Source organism: Marmota monax, unplaced genomic scaffold (genome assembly GCF_021218885.2).
Source record: "Marmota monax isolate L192 unplaced genomic scaffold, Marmota_monax_Labrador192_F-V1.1 WCK01_AAM20220418_F8-fsc00069, whole genome shotgun sequence".
In the NCBI taxonomy this organism is placed as follows: Eukaryota; Metazoa; Chordata; class Mammalia; order Rodentia; family Sciuridae; genus Marmota; species Marmota monax.
The window spans coordinates 5,221,846-5,240,857 of record NW_026695243.1 but is presented as its reverse complement, the minus strand read 5'-3'; the positions used below and the strand labels follow the sequence as shown (position 1 = coordinate 5,240,857).

The following is a 19,012-nucleotide window of genomic DNA, read 5'->3' as shown; positions in this document are numbered from 1 at the left end:
TTGTATTCTGAGACAGGTCTCACTGAGTAGCTTAGGGCCTTGCTTAAATTGCTAAGGCTGGCTTTGAACTCGAGATCCTCCTGCCTCAGCCTCCTGATTTGCTGGGATTACAGGCATGTGCCACAGCACGGGGTGAATTTTAACAATCATGAATTTTTCAGTCTAAGAAAACACCCTGTAACTAATTCCACTTTGAAAAAATACATACACCTAGTGCTTGGGAATGTAGGACAAGCTTAATCTTGTGCCTCAGTTTCTTCAACTATGAGGATAAATGTCTTCTATAGTTACTAGGAATAACTTTCTTAATCCATGTGAAAACACTTAGAACAATACATGCTGCATGATAAACATTATTAGCTTTACTCTTCCACTTACTAATGGGATTACAGGAGACCTGTGTTTACCTCTATATACTTTTTTATGTATTCTACATTTCCTTTGGTAAGAAGTTTTATCATAATGATCAGAAAATATTTTAATGCCGACTTCTTGTTCTTATTGAAGCTGCCTCTAGCAAAATGAAGGGACTTGACTTCAAATAAGCCATGATACTTTTTAGTAAATTTTATTGTATAGAACATACAAACATGATTTTTTAAAAAATTTTCTCACCCACACAAGAACATGAGTGAAAACCAGTAACTTTCTTATAAAAATATTTTATTTAGAAGACAAAATTCACATCTTGTCTTCTGAAGATTTAATAGGGAGAGATTAACCTGAAAAAAAAAAAAAAAAAAAAAACTTCCCAGGAAACTCATAGTCTCTTGGCTCAAATGACCCACTGAAGAAGTCCACATGTATCAACTTTCTGCCAATCTGGCAAAGATTTGTTTTCTTTGATCTGCTGTCATGTGTTCACAAGCTTCTAAAATATTTGCCAAAATTAAAGTTTGCTGAATGGTTTTTGCCTTTACCCATATTCTTCCATTCATTCCAAACACAATCTCCAGTGGATAGAGTTTTCCCACTTCCTGTATGATTTCACATTCTGGAGCTAATAACCTAGTGGTAAAGAGGAATAAAAATGAAATTTAATAAAAAGGTAGGATGTGTTCTAGATATCCTTCAGAAGGAGACTCCTTTTCTGAACTATTAAGTTATTTAAGGCACTGTCATCATCACACTAAGAATAAGGCATAAAATGACACTTACTGTCCTCTTTACACACCACCCCACCCCATTTAGATGGGGTCTTGCTACGTTGCCCTCGTTGATCTCAAGAACCTCTTGCCCTCAATTTCTTGAGTACACTGGATTAAAAGCATGTACCACTATACCCAGCTCACAGCCCCCTTTCTTCGAAGAAGTTTTAACACTTTTCAAAGGTATACCAGAGGTCACAGTAATGAGCTACCTCACTACAAAGATGTCAAACTCCTTCTGTCATCAACATAGCGTAATATATAAAGTTCTTCCCAGAGATTGTCAGAACACTTAATTCTGGACTTTAGAGTCATTAGTTTTTTTTTGTTTTTTTTTTTTTCCCAATTACCAACAGTATTTATTATTATTTTTTTATTTATTATTAAGAGAACACATTAAATTTGTTTTCCTGATCATGTAAGTTATTCCCTGGTATTAAATTTAATGCTTGGAGAAAAGCACTGGCTCTATGAAAGTACAAAGGTACTACTATCTAGTTAAATAACAGGCTTCTCTAACGTCACCCCAAACAATCTCCAATCTGCAGAATGGGTAGAAAGGAAAGGCATAGAAGATAGATCTGAACTTCAGTGCCTATAGAAGTAAACAGCTAGGCAGATAAAGATCCAAACACCTAATGAAGAGACTCTCCTGAGTGGGAACTACCAGGTCAGAATAACAGGAACCTTCTGTAAATGATACCTAACTGAGGATCCATCAGTCTAGCTGCATTTGGCCACCCTTAGTGAAATCTGATAATTTTGTACAAATGCAGATACACCTGTATTCAAGTGACTTAGAATGAGGAAAGGCCAGTTTTCACATTTAGGCTGAGTATGTTGGTTATAAGGAGCAGCGGGCCTCTGGTAGAGAAGAAATGAAAAGGACAGAGTTGAAACATGAAGGATGGATCACCACACTGTAAACAACACAGCCAAATACATCTAAATTTGAAACACTGACTTTAAAAAAAAGGGCAGAACTAAATTTATGAGTTTATAAATAGGCTAAATGGATATTGATTTTTAACTCTGAAGAAATGTGGATGTTATTAACAATCCAAATTTCAAAGCAGGTGTAGTAAAAATAAAAGAACAGGGGCTGGGGATGTGGCTCAGGCGGTAGCGCGCTCGCCTGGCATGCGTGCAGCCCGGGTTCGATCCTCAGCACCACATACCAACAAAGATGTTGTGTCCGCCGAGAACTAAAAAATAAACGTTGAAAAATTCTCTCTCTCTCTTTCTCTCGCTCACTCTCTCACTCTCTAAAAAAAAAAATAAATAAATAAAAATAAAAATAAAAGAACACAGGCAAGCTAGAAGGCATTAGGACTTACTTTCTAATTAGGCCCAAAGTCACTTTAAAAAGCAGACCATCATGTCCAATCACACCCATTCCATTAGCTCGTCCACAGCTGTCAATACAGACCATCTCTGGTTCCATATCTTTATTAGCAACTACAAATTGACCATAGATGAGATCTCCAACCTACAAGACATTAAAAGAATAATTGAATCCTCTCAGCATACCATGCTACAAAAGCTGCTATTGGCTCTTTTTCATAGGCAGCAATACCAGCAACCTACAGTTTTGTGGCTAATGGGCTGATTACACCCTAGGATTCCACATTGGAGTTGAGTCTTCAAAGGCAAAATTAATACATGTAACCCTTCCTTCACCCTCCAAGAAATCATTAGAGTAGGAATCATCTCAAAGCCAAAGAATACTCTTCAACATTGTGTTGCTCAATATGGTAACCAGTACCCATGTATTTATATAAATTTACATTTAAGTTAATTAAAATTAGATATTTAAAATTCAGTCCCTCAGTTGTATTAGCCACATTTCAGATGCTCAACAGCCCTGTGTAACTAGGAGCTACCATATTGGTGCAGATGTAAAATAGAACCATCATATAAAGTTCTATTAGCACTATTCTGAATAATTACGGATTTATAGAGAAGAAGGAAAAACCTGGCATGCAAATTATTATAGAATAGTGGTAATTAACGGATACTTCTCTATACATGATTTGCTTAAAAACCTCACAGAACTGAATTTCAAAATAATGAAACTAAGGAAATGAGTGTGTCACATTAGATTGGATAGAGAGAAAGGATGGGAGAGGAGGGGAGGAATAGGGAGGATAGAAAGGGCAGCAGAATAGACAATATGATTGATGTATGTACATTCCATGTATGTATTATATGTCAAAATACATTCTGCTGTCATGTATGACTAAAAAAATAAAAATAAATCGTATGGTTAAAAAAAAAAGAAAAAAGAAACTAAGGAAATGGAAAATGAATTGTTTTCTTCTCAAAATGTTTATTAAGTACCTATTGTTTGCTGATGACTACAAGAACCAGAGAGGAACAAAACACTTTTGTCTTTCAGAAGCATTTAATCTTGAAGGACAGAGGGAATAGACATGTAAACAACAAAATCCCTTCAGGGCTAAATGTCTACCTGCCAGGGCAGATATAAAAGTGACAACTAGTGATAGCTTTACAGAGGTGGTATGTTTAGCCTTGGCCTCAAAGGATGAGCATGTGTTCTACAGACTGAGGAGATAATCAAATCCAGACAGAGGGAACAGCATGAGCAAATGTACAAGAGTAGGAAATAATTCATTTATGTTTGTATGGGTTAAGCATGGCTGTATGACGGATATAACATGGATGAGAGAAGCGTGTAATGCCAAGGAGTTCTGCAGGCTTTGAAGAATCTTGTATATAAGCAGGAATGTTAATGAGGAGACTACTGACTGAGTCCTGCCAAAAGGAAGCTGACATCTGAACTTATGAAGTGGAGATAAAGATCAGAGAGTCAAAGAGAATCAAAATAGGGTTAAACTTATAAAAGGTGGATGGAAAGGTGCATAGAAGTCAAAATTTCTGGCTGGGTAGACATAAGAATATGGCTATAGTATCTAAAAAGCCCAAATTGAAAATCTGCAATAACAAGTTTACTCCTAAATCAGCTCTAAGGACCTCTAAGCAAGATGGATGGCCGACAATGTTAATGATTTGCCTTTCCTCCTGAAGCCTATGGCTGATATCCTTGTGCAATGGATATGGACATGACATATAACAATGGAGAAAACAGATATAAACTTTTAACTCACTAGAGATCAAATATCACAAGAACCAATGTAGTGGCTCTGGTCTGGCACTGGAGCATCTGAAGAATTCTTGGAGCCTAGGACATTAAGCAGATGCTTAGAGTCTATCCTGTAGAACTAGGAAAATAGTTCATGCTTTGGAGACAATTCAGGTAGCCTTTGGGGCAGATAAGTATTCTGAGAAATGGATATTTTTCTTACTGTTGAAACCAAATAATCCCATCATTACCTGCACATTTGGTCTGTTTCTTTTAGTTGCACCTTCAAATGCCAAATAAGACAAAGAAGCTGGTTCACTCCCTCCAACATCAACTTTGAATATATCTCCAGATTTAGCAGTCACTATGCCAATCACATGGTCTCCTTTCACTGGTACATACTACAAAAAACATCAGAACAAACAGCCATAAACAACAAGGAATCAATGGAAGATATCTTCATTAAGTCCTTAGTCCTTGTTTTTCATTAAAGAGATGTTTAAAATATTTTAAAATTCAAGTTTACAAACTCATGTAAGTCTTACATAAAACAATGATACTATTTCAATAAAAGAAAATCACAACATGAACTCTTGGGTTTGCAGGGTTTTTTGTTTTTTTCTGTTCTCCTCCCCCCCCACCCACCCCCCCTAGTACCCATAGTACTAGAGATCAAGTGCAAGGGTCTTTTATCTAGGACCTACATCCCCAGGGCAATCTTCACCCCCTTTTGAGGCCAAGTCTCACTACGTTGCAGAAGCTGGTCTTGAATTTACAATCCTTCTGCCTCAGCCTCCCAAGTTGCTGGGATTACAGGCCCTGCACTACAACACCTAGCAGGGTCTACCTTGCACAGGCTCATCTCAAATTCCTGGCTCCGGTGATCCTCATACTTCACCCTCCTCTGTAGCTGGGACAACAGGCCCGTGCCCCCAGCCCGGCTTTGCAGTCTCTGATAGTCTGTTAATTTGAGGCAATATCCCATACTTAAGCATTATTACAGAAAGCCCTAACTTCTGTTGCACACAGGAGCAGTAAGTAGCACAGGGATGCTTAAAGCCAAGGAAGACCATTCCATTGTCAAGATATTTTTTTCTATATAAAAGTTCTTAATTATTCTAAGAGCATTTTAACTCCCTGTGACTTCCATTCATTGAAGCTGGTCCTGCCCTCTGGGATTCCAAAGGCAAGCCTACAGCTTCTTGACCTTTGGGTTTTGAAGACAATCATGACACAGGGTCTCTAGAGGCTTTCTCTCCTGATCGCTCTTCTCAAGCAACGTTTCTATTGTTCGTAGTCCCTCTAAAAAGGACAGAGGTAAGCAAAAGACTACGATGCCTCTAAGCGAACCTTGACAAAATGAGGGCTCCAGGGCCCCGGCCCTGCTTCTTCCAGGAAGTCTCCCAGGCGCAGGATTAGACTTTCACTACCACACTGCCCCTCCGAAGTCCCAGCTCACCCGCTTCTGTTGCGAGTCCACCCAGTAAACACCACCACTGCTGCCACTCCCGGGGTCTTTGTGACGGAGACGGCCACACTTTGTCACCAGCAGGCGGTCGCCGCAGCGCCGCAAGCCGGGGCCACACACTACGCGTAACCGCGAGCGCGTCCCAGCATTAAGGCGCAACGGTCGCTCCCCCGCACCACCAGGGCCTTCCACATCCTCCTGTTCCGGCAGCAGCAGCTCTTCACCCGGGAGCACCACCTGATCGAGTACTGTGCGCGCAGCTCGTGCCCTGCCACCCGCGAGAGATTCAGCCGCAAACTGCACAGCTTCAGCCATTCTGAAGCGGCCACCAACCGCCACTTCCGGTACCCCGTTTCCGTTTCCTGCCCCTCCTCCAATCCCCAACCCCCCTCAGGGTCTTCCGTTTCCGTCAGTGCGATCCCTGGGTCTTGGACCTTAGTCTATGAAATTTGGTCTTTGTCAGCCTGGCGGTCCACCCCCGCCTCTTCCAAGTGGTAGTGACTGTGTATTTAACCGTTCATCCATCTTGCAGTCTGTCCGCGGACCGGTAGAAGAAATGCGTAGCTCGAATAGATTGAGAACCCCAGGAGCTGTGCAGAGGGACGAAGTCAACTGAAGTTGGCTGGGCCCAGAGGCCCTGCCTGTCGACTTCGCGCTCAGAAAGGCAGCTGGCTTTTCACCACAATTTTTTTTTTCTTTTTCAAAATAAAACCTTTTTGGTTGTTTCCAGAGTGGAAAACAATAAAATAAGGAAATGATTTATTGGTCTTGCCCATTTGATTTGCTGTGCTGTCAGCAGTAGTTCTAAGTTTGTATGGTGGTCTGACATGAATAGACAATACCTGACTGGTGTAACACATATCTTTCTCGCTAGACCCTCTCCAAATATAAATAAAATATCATGTTACCTTTTCATATACATGAGTTAACCCTACATGGCCTGAGAAAGTAACGAAGCCTTGTTGCTTCGTACTCTGCAGCACACTTCAGTTGCCCACGTGAGCAATTGCTCAAATTCCCCCGCAGTGGTGAGAGCTCCTGGAGATCGAGAGGGCGGGACTCTGACCCATGTCTCTTAGCTACTGCCCATATCTTTGCTTCCAACGTGAATTTTTAGATTCTTTTTTATTTTTAAGATAGACATCACTAACACCTCCAAATTTGACAAGATGCTGTAGAGCCATTTTCTCTTGGAGTAATAAAAGGCCAACTGAAATAAAACTTGTTTTGCAATCAGATTGTTGAAATAGCTGTTCTTATTTAATCACCCTGGCAGGAGTGGGAGTTCATTGGGCAGAGATGATATGAACTGCGCTCGTCTACTTCCCCACTCCATCTCAACTCCAGAGGGCCTGGAACCAGCAGGTAGGTACTGATGACCAAGCTCACATAGATTAAGGCTGATTAAAAGTTATGCCTTGGGGGGTGGGGGGAGACGCTGAGGGACAATTCAGGGAATATTACCGACCTCCCTTGTTTCCTCAGTGGGACTTGAGGTTATTGCCTGAGGCATAACTATAGTTCTGTTTAGCACTGTAGTGTTGAGATAAAACCATTGGAATATGAGGAGTTGCTTAAACAAGTGTGACAGGTATCTTTTCTTTTTTTAAAAAATTATAATAAAAAATTACATGTTGAGCCGGATGTGGTGGTGCAGGCCTGCAATCCCAGTGGTTCGGAGGCTGAGGCAGGAGGATCACAAATTCAAAGTTAGCCACAGCAACAGCGAGGTGCTAAGCAATTTAGCAAGACCTTGTCTTTAAATAAAATATTTTAAAAGGCTGGGTATGTGATTCAGTGATTAAGTGCCCCTGGGTTCAATCCCCAGTACAAAAAATAAAAAATTCCATGTTGAAGCCTGGGATGGTGATGCACGCCTGTAATACCAGTGACTTGGGAGGCTGAGGCAGGAGAGTTCCAAATTTGAGGCTGGCTAAGGCAGGGTGTTCCAAATTTGAGGCTAGCCTCAGCGACTTAGCAAGGCCCTAAGTAACTTAGTGATACCATCTCAAAATTAAAAATAAAAAAGTCTGGGAATATGGCTCAGTGGCAAAGTGCCTCTGGATTCAATCCCCAATATCAAAAAAAAAAAAGAAAAAGAAAAAAAAAGAAAAATTATTGAAAAAGTAGACAAAAAGCAGAAAATTTAAAAAGAATAAAAATATGATTTCACTATACAAAGTCAACCACTATTAGCATCTTGGTGTTTTCTTCTTCCCTATTTTGTTTGTATAAATCTATATATGTACTTTTTTAGGGCTGGGGTTGTGGCTTAGTGGCAGAGTGCTTGCCTATAGTGTGAGGCACTGGGTTGGATTCTCAGCACCACATAAAAATAAATGAATAAAATAAAGGTTCAACAACATCTAAAAAATATTTTTTTAAAAAAATATATTTGGAGCATGCTACAGGGACACTGCTACATCGATGTTCATAGCAGCACAGTTCACAATAGCAAGACTGTGGAACCAACCTAGATGTCCTTCAATAGACGAATGGATAAAAAAAATGTGGCATTTATACACAATGGAGTATTACTCTGCATTAAAAAATGACAAAATCATAGAATTTACAGGGAAATGGATGGCATTAGAGCAGATTATGCTAAGTGAAGCTAGCCAATCCCTAAAAAACAAATGCCAAATGTCTTCTTTGATATAAGGAGAGTAACTAAGATCAGAGTAGGGAGGAAGAGCAGAAGATGATTAACATTTAACAGGGATGAGAGGTGGGAGGGAAAGGGAGAGAGAAGGGAAATTGCATGGTAATGGAAGGAGACCCTCAGGGTTATACAGTGGAGGGGGTAGAGAGAGAGGAGGGGAGGGGAGGGGAGAGGTGGGGAGGGGGGAGGGTGGAGGATGGGAAAGGCAGCGGAGCACAACAGACACTAGTATGGCAATATGTAAATCAATGGATGTGTAACTGATGTGATTCTGCAATCTGTGTATGGGGTGAAGGTGGGAGTTCATAACCCACTTGAATCAAAGTGTGGAATATGATATGTCAAGAAATTTGTAATGTTTTGAACAACCCACAATAAAAAATTAAAAAAAAATTTTTTTTCATCAAAATTAAAATATATATATATATATATATATATATATATATATATATATATATATTTGTACTTTTTAAAATGAGATCATGTTATCTTGATTTCTAGGTCAAAACATTATTTAGGGTTACATGATATAGCATTGTATAACAGAGATACTGTAATTTAGTTCAACAATCTCCAAATCTTAGAGTTTTAGGACTTGTAACAATTTTTGTATATATATATTTTTCATATATATACATATTTATGTTTATACATACATCTTTTTGTATATTATTTCCTGATGGAAGTTGTTTTGGGGGGAGGGGTACCAGGAATTGAACTCAGGGGCACTTGACCACTGAGCCACATCCCCAGCCCTTTTTTGTTTTTTATTTAGAGACAGGGTCTCATTGAGTTGCTTAGCACCTTCTGTTGCTGAGGCTGGCTTTGAACTGCTGTCTCAGCCTCCCCAGCCACTGGGGATTACAGGCATGACCACTCACCCGACCCCCTGATGGTAGTTTTAAAGCGTGTGATCTATGCTGCCAAATTATAAGATGCTTCCTTAAACATACATTTGTTCTAAACCTTTGTTGTTCCAACTTGGTAGTAGAATTTTGTGGCACTTCTTTCCAAACAAAATATTGCATGGAAATCCATTATATAAAGATAAAAATATGGCTGTTGGGGCTGGGTTGTGGCTCAGTGGCGAGCGCTTGCCTCGCACATTTGAGGCACACACACATAAAAAAAAAATGAATAAACGAAATAAAGATATTGCATCCATCTATAACTAAAAAATATTTTTTTAAAATATGGCTGTTCTGGTGGGAAAGGTTTGGAGCCCTTGGCACCATCAACAGCTCTCCACACCTCTCCCATTTCCCAACCCTCTCCCCAGACTCTCCCTGGTTAGTACAAATAGTTCTTTATGCTCTGTCTTTTAGACCACTAACAAACCTTTAGCATCTGTTATCAGCTAGGGTGCTTTCAGCTATAGTTGTATAGAAAATCCAATTTAGCTGGTTTAACAGTAAGGATAATTCAATGTCACACTTAATTGCTGGTCTAGCGGTAGGGAAATTCCTATATTGTTAAAATTCAGTAGCTTACTGTTACCATCAAGGACTAGATTTTTTTCCTTTTTTTTGTGTGTGGTACTGGGAATTGGGTACTCAGGACCTCACACATGTTAAGCAAGCACTCTATCCCAGCCCTTTTTTATATTTTATTTTGAGATCGGGTCTTGCTGAGTTGCCAAGGCTGGCCTTCAACTTGTGATCCTTTGCCTCAGCCTCCTAAATCACTGGGATTACAGGCAGGTATCCAGTAGATTCTTTCCTTTTTGAGCTCTATCTTCCTCAGTGTGATAGCTGCTTAGACTTATTCCCTGTAGTCATTAGATGACTATAGTATCAGCAAACATTACATCCTTGCACAACTTCTAGCAGGAGTGAGGAGGGCATACCCTTTCCTTATATTCCTTTTGGAGAGCCAGGAAGGCCCCCAGCTGACTTCCCTTCATTTCTCAGTAGCCACCATGGTGTCACATGTCCATTTCTCAGCCTATCACTGACAAGTGGAATGAAATCACCATAATTTATTTAGAACAATCAGGATTCACTCATTAGTGTGGGGAAGGGTTTAACCTGTTCTGAAATCCATGACAACTTCATATCTGAACAACATCCAGGTTCTGTTGTCAAGAGGGAAGAAATGGACAGTTGTTTGCCATAGCATGCCATCTGAAAACTCAAAATCCCAAGGTATGGCCTTCAGTTCTGGGCCTTGGTTTCCTTATCTGTAAACCAGGGATAATAATATCTCCCTTGACTACCTTACAAGGTTTAGAGGATAAATGAGATTGGATATGTGAAAGAACCTTACAAAATACTTTACTAATATTGGGGCTTGTTACTAACTTAATTCTTAGAAATAATGAATGCCACCAGCCCGTCTGTAAAAGGTAGGACCTAAACAGTAGAATCTAAATTCAAATAAGTCTCATTTGTTTTATTTGTTACATTCACTCTCTGAACTTCATCAGATTGTGTATCAAAAAGACATTTTATACACCTTTAGAAATAACAATTATAATACCCTGAAAGGTTAAGATATGTATAAAAAGGCTATGACCTTTCCAAGAGTGCATCTGGATTCAGACAATATGGGGAGTACCAGATTACTGTTTATTCTGCTCTTAGTTTTCATTTTGTGTGACCCTGTCTTTTCTTCCCTGCAGACAGGATTTTTACCAAATATATTGAAAGTTTTGTCTTACCAGCCATTGGAATTCCGAGCCTTCTTTGCTTATTACAATGCCATCTACAACAAAACAACAGGTAAAGAGAGAAACAATGCTGAATCATTCTTGGTTGAGATATAGGTGGCCTGTTTGCCAACATCGCTTCCCATGTCTTCCAGATTGATGAGATTAGGGAAAACCTCGGCTTCTGTGACAACTCTGGATTTTGAGTCTGTGAGGACTGAATCCAGCTTTATGGTTATAGATATATAACTGAAATAAACTGGCAACCATGGATGTGATACTAGATTCAGATTAGGCTGCTGCTACTCAGAGACAAAGACTTTGGTTTAAATAATATTTTTTTTCTCTCACTCGTTCACTCTCACCTGATAGTCTATAGAAGCTGCTAAGGGCTGGCAAGTGTTGTTTACAGTTTGGGACTGCCCTTGCCTACAAGCTTAGCTGGATCACCACTGTACCAGCAGAAAGGAGCATCACTGGTGGGCACAAGCCCTTTCTCTTTAAGGTCCTGACATAAGAGTTGCATATATCACTTCTGTTTCTATCCCATTGGGTAGAACTTTGTCTCACTGTCACATCTAGCTATGAGGGAAGCTGATTGGTCATGTGCCCAGCTAAATGAAGAGATTCTGTTACTAAAGGAAGAAGGCAGATACTGGAAGACAGCCAGCAGTTATGGGGTGGTTCTCTTTGGTCTGTCACAGCCTGCTTCCTACCCTCAGTCCCTCTTTATGTTCTAAGTCAAAATGGGAGCTACATTTTGTCCCCTTCAGCATTTTGATCTCATTAGATCTTCTAACTTTGCTATGCCCCTGGGATGCTTTTTCTCCTATTTATGCCTTTGTGAATCTGACTTTTCCTTCAAAGTCCATCTCACCTTCCTTCATGTATAAGGAAGAATTCCTTGTCCGATTGCCTACAACCCGCTCCTTGCCCTTTTCTAATGGCATACAGAGTCCTGTCTGCCTTTTATTTTCATCATATCTTTCTGCAGCTTCTCTATCCTACTAGAAAAAGACCAATCCTGTGTTCAAATGTGAGTTCTGCCATAAATAATCCAAGCAACTTCAGCAAAGTATTTGAACACCTCAGAGCCTTAGTTTCATTACTAGTAAAATGGCATTAATAATACCCACTTGAGGAGCTGAGGTAAGGAGTAAATGAGGTTACATATGTAAAGTTCCCAGAATTGTGCCCGGTACCAAAGCGGGTTCTCCCCTTTTCTGCCTATCCCTATCTCAAATAGTAGCTTCCATGAAGTTAGGAAGTCTGTTCTTTTTTCTTCTACTTTATTTACTTATTTACAGTACTAGGGATTAAACTCAGGTCCTTGCATATGTTCTGCCACTGAGCTACATCCCCAGCCCTTTTTATTTTGAGACAGGGCCTTGAACTTGCAATCCTGGCCTTGAACTTGCAATCCTGCCTCAGCCTTCTGAATAGCTGGGAATCACAGGCCTATGCCACCACACCCACTTCTTTCCTCCTCTTTTAAGTGTTAGCCTAGTACCTGATAGGCCTCACAAAATATTTCTTGAATTTAGTATTTTATTAACACATTTTCTGAGCAACTACTATCTGCCAGGTATTTCTTTGAGGATATGATTTTTATTTTAAAAAACAAATTTAAAAAAAATGGATTTCCTTCCTTCCTCCTTCCCTCCCTTTCTTCCTCCCTCTCTTTAGGGATTGAACCCACCACCCCTTTTTATTTTTAGTTGGAGACAGAGTCTCATTAAGTTTTGAAGCTGGCCTCAAACTTTCAGTTCTCCTGCTTCAGCCTCCCAGATCATCATAATTATGGGCATGCCTGGGAGAAAAAATGGGATTTCAAACATGCTCCTTTTTAATATTTATTTTTTAGTTGTAGTTGGACACAATATCTTTATTTTATTTATTTTTATGTGGTGCTGGGGATCGAACCCAGGGTCGTGCACAGGCTAAGTGAGCGTTCTACCACTGAGCCACATCTTCAGCCCCTCAAACATACTGCTTTTTAAAAATATAGTTTTTAGTTGTAGGTGGACAAAATACCTTTATTTTATGTATTTATTTTTATGTTGTACTTGGGATCGAACTCTGTGCTTCATTCATACTAGGTAAGTGCTCTACCACTGAGCTATAACCCCAGCCCCTTGAACATACTCTTAAGAGGAGAAAGTGAATAGTGAACAACTAAAGAAGATGGAAGGAGGAAGTGGGGGAGGGGAGGAGGAGGAGGAGAAGAAAAAGAAAAGAAAGAAAGAAAGAAGTCTGTTGATTTCAGAAAGTACTACATACTGTGAAGAAAGTAAAATAGCCTAGGCATGGTGGCCTGCCTGTAGTCAGGAGGCTAAAGCCAAGCATCAGAAGTTTGAAGCCATCCTAGGGCCTCAAAATAAAATTCAAAAAGGGCTGAGGATGTGGGTAATTGGTAAAGTGCTTGGTAACATGCACTAGATCCTGGTTTGGGTTCAATCTCCAGTACCACCATATAAATAAACAAAAACAAAATAGGTCAGTTGGTAGCTAGGGACAAGAGATGAATGAATGAATAAATGTATAAGTGAATGGCAGGCAAATTGGTGGGTAGGCAGAGCCTGTTGCTAAAATATAGCTAAACCTGTTTAGGTTCTAAGCCATTGCCCAGGAATTATGAACAGGTCTTCTTTCCTCTTCCTCCCCAGGACAGCTCAGCAGAGCAGATAAGGAACTCATCATTGTAGTGACCAGCCTGGTCAACAGGAGCTTATACCATGTGGTTGTCCATAGTGCTTGGTACAGGGTCTACTCAAAGAACCCAGTGCTCTCTGACCAGGTTAGTGCCTACCTCTCCTGTTCCAGTTTCAGGGCCTTTCTAACTGAGGAATGGACAAAGCCCATGTTATGATATGGTGCAGGGAACAAAATCTCTAATTGCTTGAATTCCCTTCCAGTTCCTGTTATGTGCCCACTTGCTTTTGCATGTATGTGATGTTTAGTATTAGGAAGAGCTATGCCCCAGATTAATATCAGTCATAGTGGTGGTTATTTGGCATACATTCTATCAGATGCACATAACTACCTGTCCAAGGCAAGCCTTATAACCATTTTAGACTCAAGGTTCAGAGATTTAACTTAGTATGGAATATATAACTATAATGTGGCAAGAGTCTCTTTTCAAAACTTGCCATCTTTCTGCTAATTATACTGTTTGCACTTCCAGTATGAATTTTGTCCATCCACTAATTATTCCTTCTGGGCCCAAACCAATGTTTTAGGCTTTTGAATTCTTACTGTTGACCCCAGGCATTGGCCAGTTTGCTTCTCATTCTGGAACTGCCTCCACCTGCTCTTGCCCATCAGTTCTTCAGTCAACAACTTATCCTGTCCTTACTTTGTCCAAAGTCATGCCCTTTGGGTATCATTACTATGTTTATTTCATTACAAAGTCCTACTGAACCCTATAGTGAAATCCCTGATCCTTAAGACTGGAGAACAGAAATATCTGTTCTCTGCATTTATTCTCAGAGTTGAGGTTCATCATTTTCACTATTCCCCAGTCTTCTCTTCTGATCTGATCTATAGAGACTTTGTAAACTATTCCCTAAAGGTATCTCTTGCTGGCCTAAAAATGATTTCATGATCATCCCCTTTGCCCTGCTGAGTGCATCCTGCCTCGACACCCAACTTTTGCTCATCCAGGATCTCTCTCCCAAGTGGTCATAGAATGTGTTGTCACACAATGGTTTACTGAATATTATAGTTTAGATATGAGGTGTCCCCTAAAAGCACATGTGTGAGTCAGTGCAAGAAAGTAGAGGTGAAATGATTGGTTTAAGAGAGCCTTAACCTAATCAGTGCATTAATCCACTGAGAGGGATTAACTGAGTGGTAACTCTAGGTAGATGGTGTGGCTGGAGGAGTTGGGTTATTAAGGGCATGCCTTTGGGGTATATATTTGTCCCTAGTAAACAGAGTCAGTCTCTCTCTCTCTCTCTCTCTCTCTCCCTCTCCCTCCCTCCCTCCCTCCCTCCCTCCCGATTGTCATGTCCTGAGCTGTTCTCTGCCATATCTACACTCAGCTTAGGCCCATAACAATGGAGTTGGCCATCTGTGGGCTTAGACCTCTGAAACCATGAGACCCCAAGTAAATTTTTTCTCCTCTAACAGCTTTTGCCAAGACTTTTGATCACAGTGGCAAAAAAGCTGACTAAAACACCAAACTATTTTATTTTAAGGTTTGTAGTGGTTTCTAGTATTTTGCTTTAGCAAGGGAATTGATTACCTAGTATTGTCTTTGGAATCCAGTGTATTTGAAATCCCAGCTATACTGTGCTCTAGCCATATAACCTTGGGAAAGTCACTTCACCTCTTTGAACTGCAGTTTGTCAATAAAAAGGGGATGATAATAAAAATACAACTGTCTGGGGTTTTTATAAGAATTAAATGAGATAATGAATACAAAACACTGAGCACATTCTTAATTTATAGTAATTGCTAAATGTAAACTCTTTGCAAATATTATATTTTGTTTGGTATTGATGTGGGGGGCAGGTCAAAGAGAGTCTTTGAGCTCTACTTTTCTCAGAAAACTTTGTTTTAGTCTGATTTTGCTCCTTTATTCTAACCTTGAGGGACTTTTTTTTTAACCATCAATGTCAATTTTATTAAGCCCTTGTTCGATTATTTATTTGCAGTAGACAAGATAATCTGCTTCTGACTATATTTTCTTGCAGGTCTGTGTGAATTGGAGAAAGTCTGACCTTCCTGCTCGGGGAAAAAGCAATGCTGGAGTTTGCACTTGCTGTTTCCCAAGCTGATGATATAACAGATGACCATTTCAAAAAGCTTGAGATATATGGCTTCAGTAGAGAAGATGCCTGGGACATAGCTGCCATTTCATCTTTTTATGCCATGGCCAATCGCCTTGCTCATTTTATCAAACTCGTTCCCAACAAAGAATTCTACTTTATGGGCAGAACTAGTGATCATCGAGAGTGAAGGTGCTGCTCCCAAAGTATAAAAGCCTGAAAAGGGAAAAAACAAAACAAAACAGTGTTTATCATTTCAGTCATGTTGTATTAGGAGACATCAGTTGGAAAGTAATTTTTTTAAAAAATATCTGTCATTGGATAGAGAAGAAGAGTAAATAAATGTGTTTCCTTGTGCCTCAGCCTCTCCCTTACTGAAGACTTTGCTTCACTCCCCCAAGAAACTGCCAGCTCTTATTAACCCTTTTCTGTTAGCAAGTTCTATATATTATCCTCAGCAACAGTGATGGAGGCCTCACCTCCATCACGGTTCCATGACCTCCCTGGCAGATGCAGTACAAGGAGGACTGACCCTGGGCTCTGTTGCTTGTGAGATTGATTTGATTCAGATCTCCAGTGCCTCTCAGTCCCTCCTGGCTGGATATGTGCCCCTTCCTGTAGGAAGGAGCGTCGATAAAGACTTGGTCTACTAGACAATAGATGGCAATTGGGCAGAGATATTCAGGGCATCAACAGTCCACAATTTCAGGAACTGCGCAGACAGGGCTTTTTAGTGCAAAATTTACTAACCTGAGCCCTCATACTTATAGGCTGAGCAGGTAGTATGCCATTCAGCTTACCATACGGGACCTGCACCTAATACGGTAATCCATCCCTCAGTGTATAGTGGGGACAATAGTAACATAATCCTGCCCAGTTTCATAATACTGGTCAGACACACATCAACCGCTCACTGACATCTATAGACCCACTCCCAGCCTCAGTCAGTCAGTACCCACCCGGGTCCCTGGCACCTTCAGTGGCTCACACGAACAGCTAGCCATTCAGGACTGCTGTCCTTCGGGGTTGCAAAACCGCAACACTGCAGTGTCCCCGCTTTCCTTGTCCCCGGTGGAGGGCAACCAAGCGGTGGGGCAGGTTTCCCAGCCGGCAGCTTTACGCCGTCGCACCCGGAAGTGTCGGCTAGAGCTGGAGCGCCGAGGTGTCGGCCGGCAGGACAGCGGCTGGGAGCTGGGGGCGGGGGTGTTGGTCATGTTTTCTTTCGGGCCCCGGAGCCCCAGCGGAGACGCGGCGGCCGGAGCTGAGGAGCCGGCGCCCCACGGGGAACAAACGACTACCGCCAGGCCGCCCTCTCCCGCTGCCCCGCCCGTGCCTCAGCAGCCCGGGACTGACGCGGCCCCTCCCCCGCCGGCCGCCCGGAGCCCTCGCCGCCTTGGCGCTCCCCCATTGCCCCCGGCCGCGCGGGCGGGAGACCTATCGCCGCCGGGGACTGTGGAATCATCTGCCGCCTCCGCCCTGGGAGAGCCCTCACCTCCTTCCCCGTCACGCCGACGTCCCGGGCAGGACTGCAGGGCCGGGAGCCGGGGTCGGCACGGCGTCAGCGCGGGCCTGGGCGGCCCTGGCGCCAGACTGTTCGGGTGGCTGAGAGAACGCAGCCTGGGCCGCGGGCTGTTCGTGGACCCGGCGCGAGACAATTTTCGCACCATGACTAACCTCTATGGTTCCATCCACCCTGCGGACTCGGTGTATCTCAGCACCCGCACCCACGGAGCGGTCTTCAACCTCGAGTACTCGCCCGACGGGTAAGCGCGGTCCCCCGGAGGGTAGGTCCCCACCTCCGCCAGCTCTGCTCCGGATGCGCAGCCATCCAGAGCTCGCTCGCTCGGCCCGGGCTTTGGAGACCTTTTTTCGGCCTCTGGCTTTTCTGCCCCCTGGTACTTTCAGAAGCGCGTAGTCGTTACGGAACCCCCATCCTGGCCTTTTGAAGTAGGCAGGCCTGGGATGCTTCTCTTCAGGCTCGGGAGACTGAAGGAAAAATTCCCAGAACTAGGGCTTTCTGGTACACCATAGGTGCTCAGTAAATACATCTTTAATAAATGCTCATTCTTTCGCTGTCATCCGAGGTTTGCTTTTCACTCATCTAAGCTTTTGTTAAGGGTAGAGAGCCTATAGAATCTCTGTACCCCTGTGCCTAAACCAGCCAGAAAGAGACAAGTGTGCATTCGTTTGCTCAAGAAATACTAAGCCAGGGGCTGGGGTTGTGGCTCAGTGGTAGAGCGCTTGCCTAGCGCGTGTGAGGCAAGCATATAAATAAATAAAATAAAGGTCCAGGGCTGGGGATGTGGCTCAAGCGGTATCGCGCTCGCCTGGCATGCGTGCCGCCCGGGTTCGATCCTCAGCACCACATACAAACAAAAGATGTTGTGTCCGCCGAGAACTAAAAAAAAATAAATATTAAAAAGTTCTCTCTCTCTCCCTCTCTCTCTCTCTCTCTCTCTCTCTCACTCACTCACTCTCTCTTTAAAAAAAAAAGTCCATTGACAACTAAAAAATATTAAAAAAATAAAAAGAAATACTAAGCCATTTCAGAGAGGCAGCTCTCATGATTTAGGCTATTTGTGAAGTTCCCAGGCTGGACTACCTACTTTTGCTAAGGGAAACCAGCCTTCTTCTTGATTAATTAGATATTTAATATCTGGTCTTGGTTTACTTTTGGGCTCTAGGAATTGTCAAAATAATATGCTGTATATATTTAAAACTATGTCTTGTGAGTTCTCAAGTTTAACAGCAAAGAAAGGAAAAATTTGTACAAAGTTCCACCATGTATAATTGTGTGTAGTTAATATAATTCTTACCACTTCAAGACCTCTGGGTTGCTAATTATCTTAGTTGTTCATTTAGTCATTCCCTCCTTTAACAAATGCCTCTTGAGCACTTGTTATGTTCTAAATACAGGATTAGCAGTGGTGAGCAAAATTAGTTAATGGTACTGCTTTTATTGAACTTGGAACTTCATCAGTTCAACTAGATGTTAGATAACTATACTAATAATGCATAATGTATACCTACAAATTGGATAAAGGCTCAAAGGAATTAGTTGTGGACTAGGGTGTTTGAGATTTCCCAGAGAAAGTTGACACTTGAACCAAGTTCAGAAAAATTAGTAGGAGTAAATATCTTGAGTCAAGATGGGGTTGGAGAGAGGGTAGAAATATTTCAGATGAAAACTGATATGTTGAAGGTCCAATGGT

The 19,012-nt window shown here is 41.7% G+C and overlaps 2 protein-coding genes and 1 long non-coding RNA gene across 7 annotated transcripts in view; 1 reads left to right on the top strand and 2 right to left on the bottom strand.

Moving 5' to 3' along the window:
• Nucleotides 1-552: 552 nt before the first annotated feature.
• Nucleotides 553-6,058, bottom strand: Exosc3 (exosome component 3). Of its 3 annotated transcripts, none has more exons than XM_046457333.2 (4): nt 5,711-6,058; nt 4,503-4,652; nt 2,486-2,637; nt 553-1,008 (listed from the first exon to the last, which is right to left on the bottom strand). In XM_046457333.2, the coding sequence occupies exons 1-4, from the start codon at nt 6,032-6,034 to the stop codon at nt 807-809; spliced, it is 828 nt and encodes a 275-aa protein (XP_046313289.1). In that variant the 5' UTR covers nt 6,035-6,058; the 3' UTR covers nt 553-806. The 3 variants fall into 3 exon arrangements, with proteins under 3 accessions (XP_046313289.1, XP_058434034.1, XP_046313290.1); XM_046457334.2 differs by lacking the exon at nt 553-1,008 and adding an exon at nt 4,277-4,350 and having other exon boundaries at nt 2,498-2,637; XM_058578051.1 differs by lacking the exon at nt 2,486-2,637 and having other exon boundaries at nt 856-1,008.
• Nucleotides 6,059-15,404: 9,346 nt separating this feature from the next.
• Nucleotides 15,405-16,989, bottom strand: LOC124101389 (uncharacterized). Its single transcript, XR_006854595.2, has 2 exons — nt 16,760-16,989; nt 15,405-16,016 (listed from the first exon to the last, which is right to left on the bottom strand). It is a non-coding gene; the product is annotated as an uncharacterized LOC124101389 (long non-coding RNA).
• Dcaf10 (DDB1 and CUL4 associated factor 10) overlaps nt 16,936-19,012 on the top strand; it is a 55,530-nt gene continuing 53,453 nt past the window's right edge. For all 3 annotated transcript variants that reach the window (XM_058578128.1, XM_058578129.1, XM_046457380.2), the window contains exon 1: nt 16,936-17,563. In XM_058578128.1, coding sequence (XP_058434111.1) covers nt 17,013-17,563 — 551 coding nt within the window. In that variant the 5' untranslated portion in view covers nt 16,936-17,012. The remainder of the gene's footprint in view (nt 17,564-19,012) is intronic.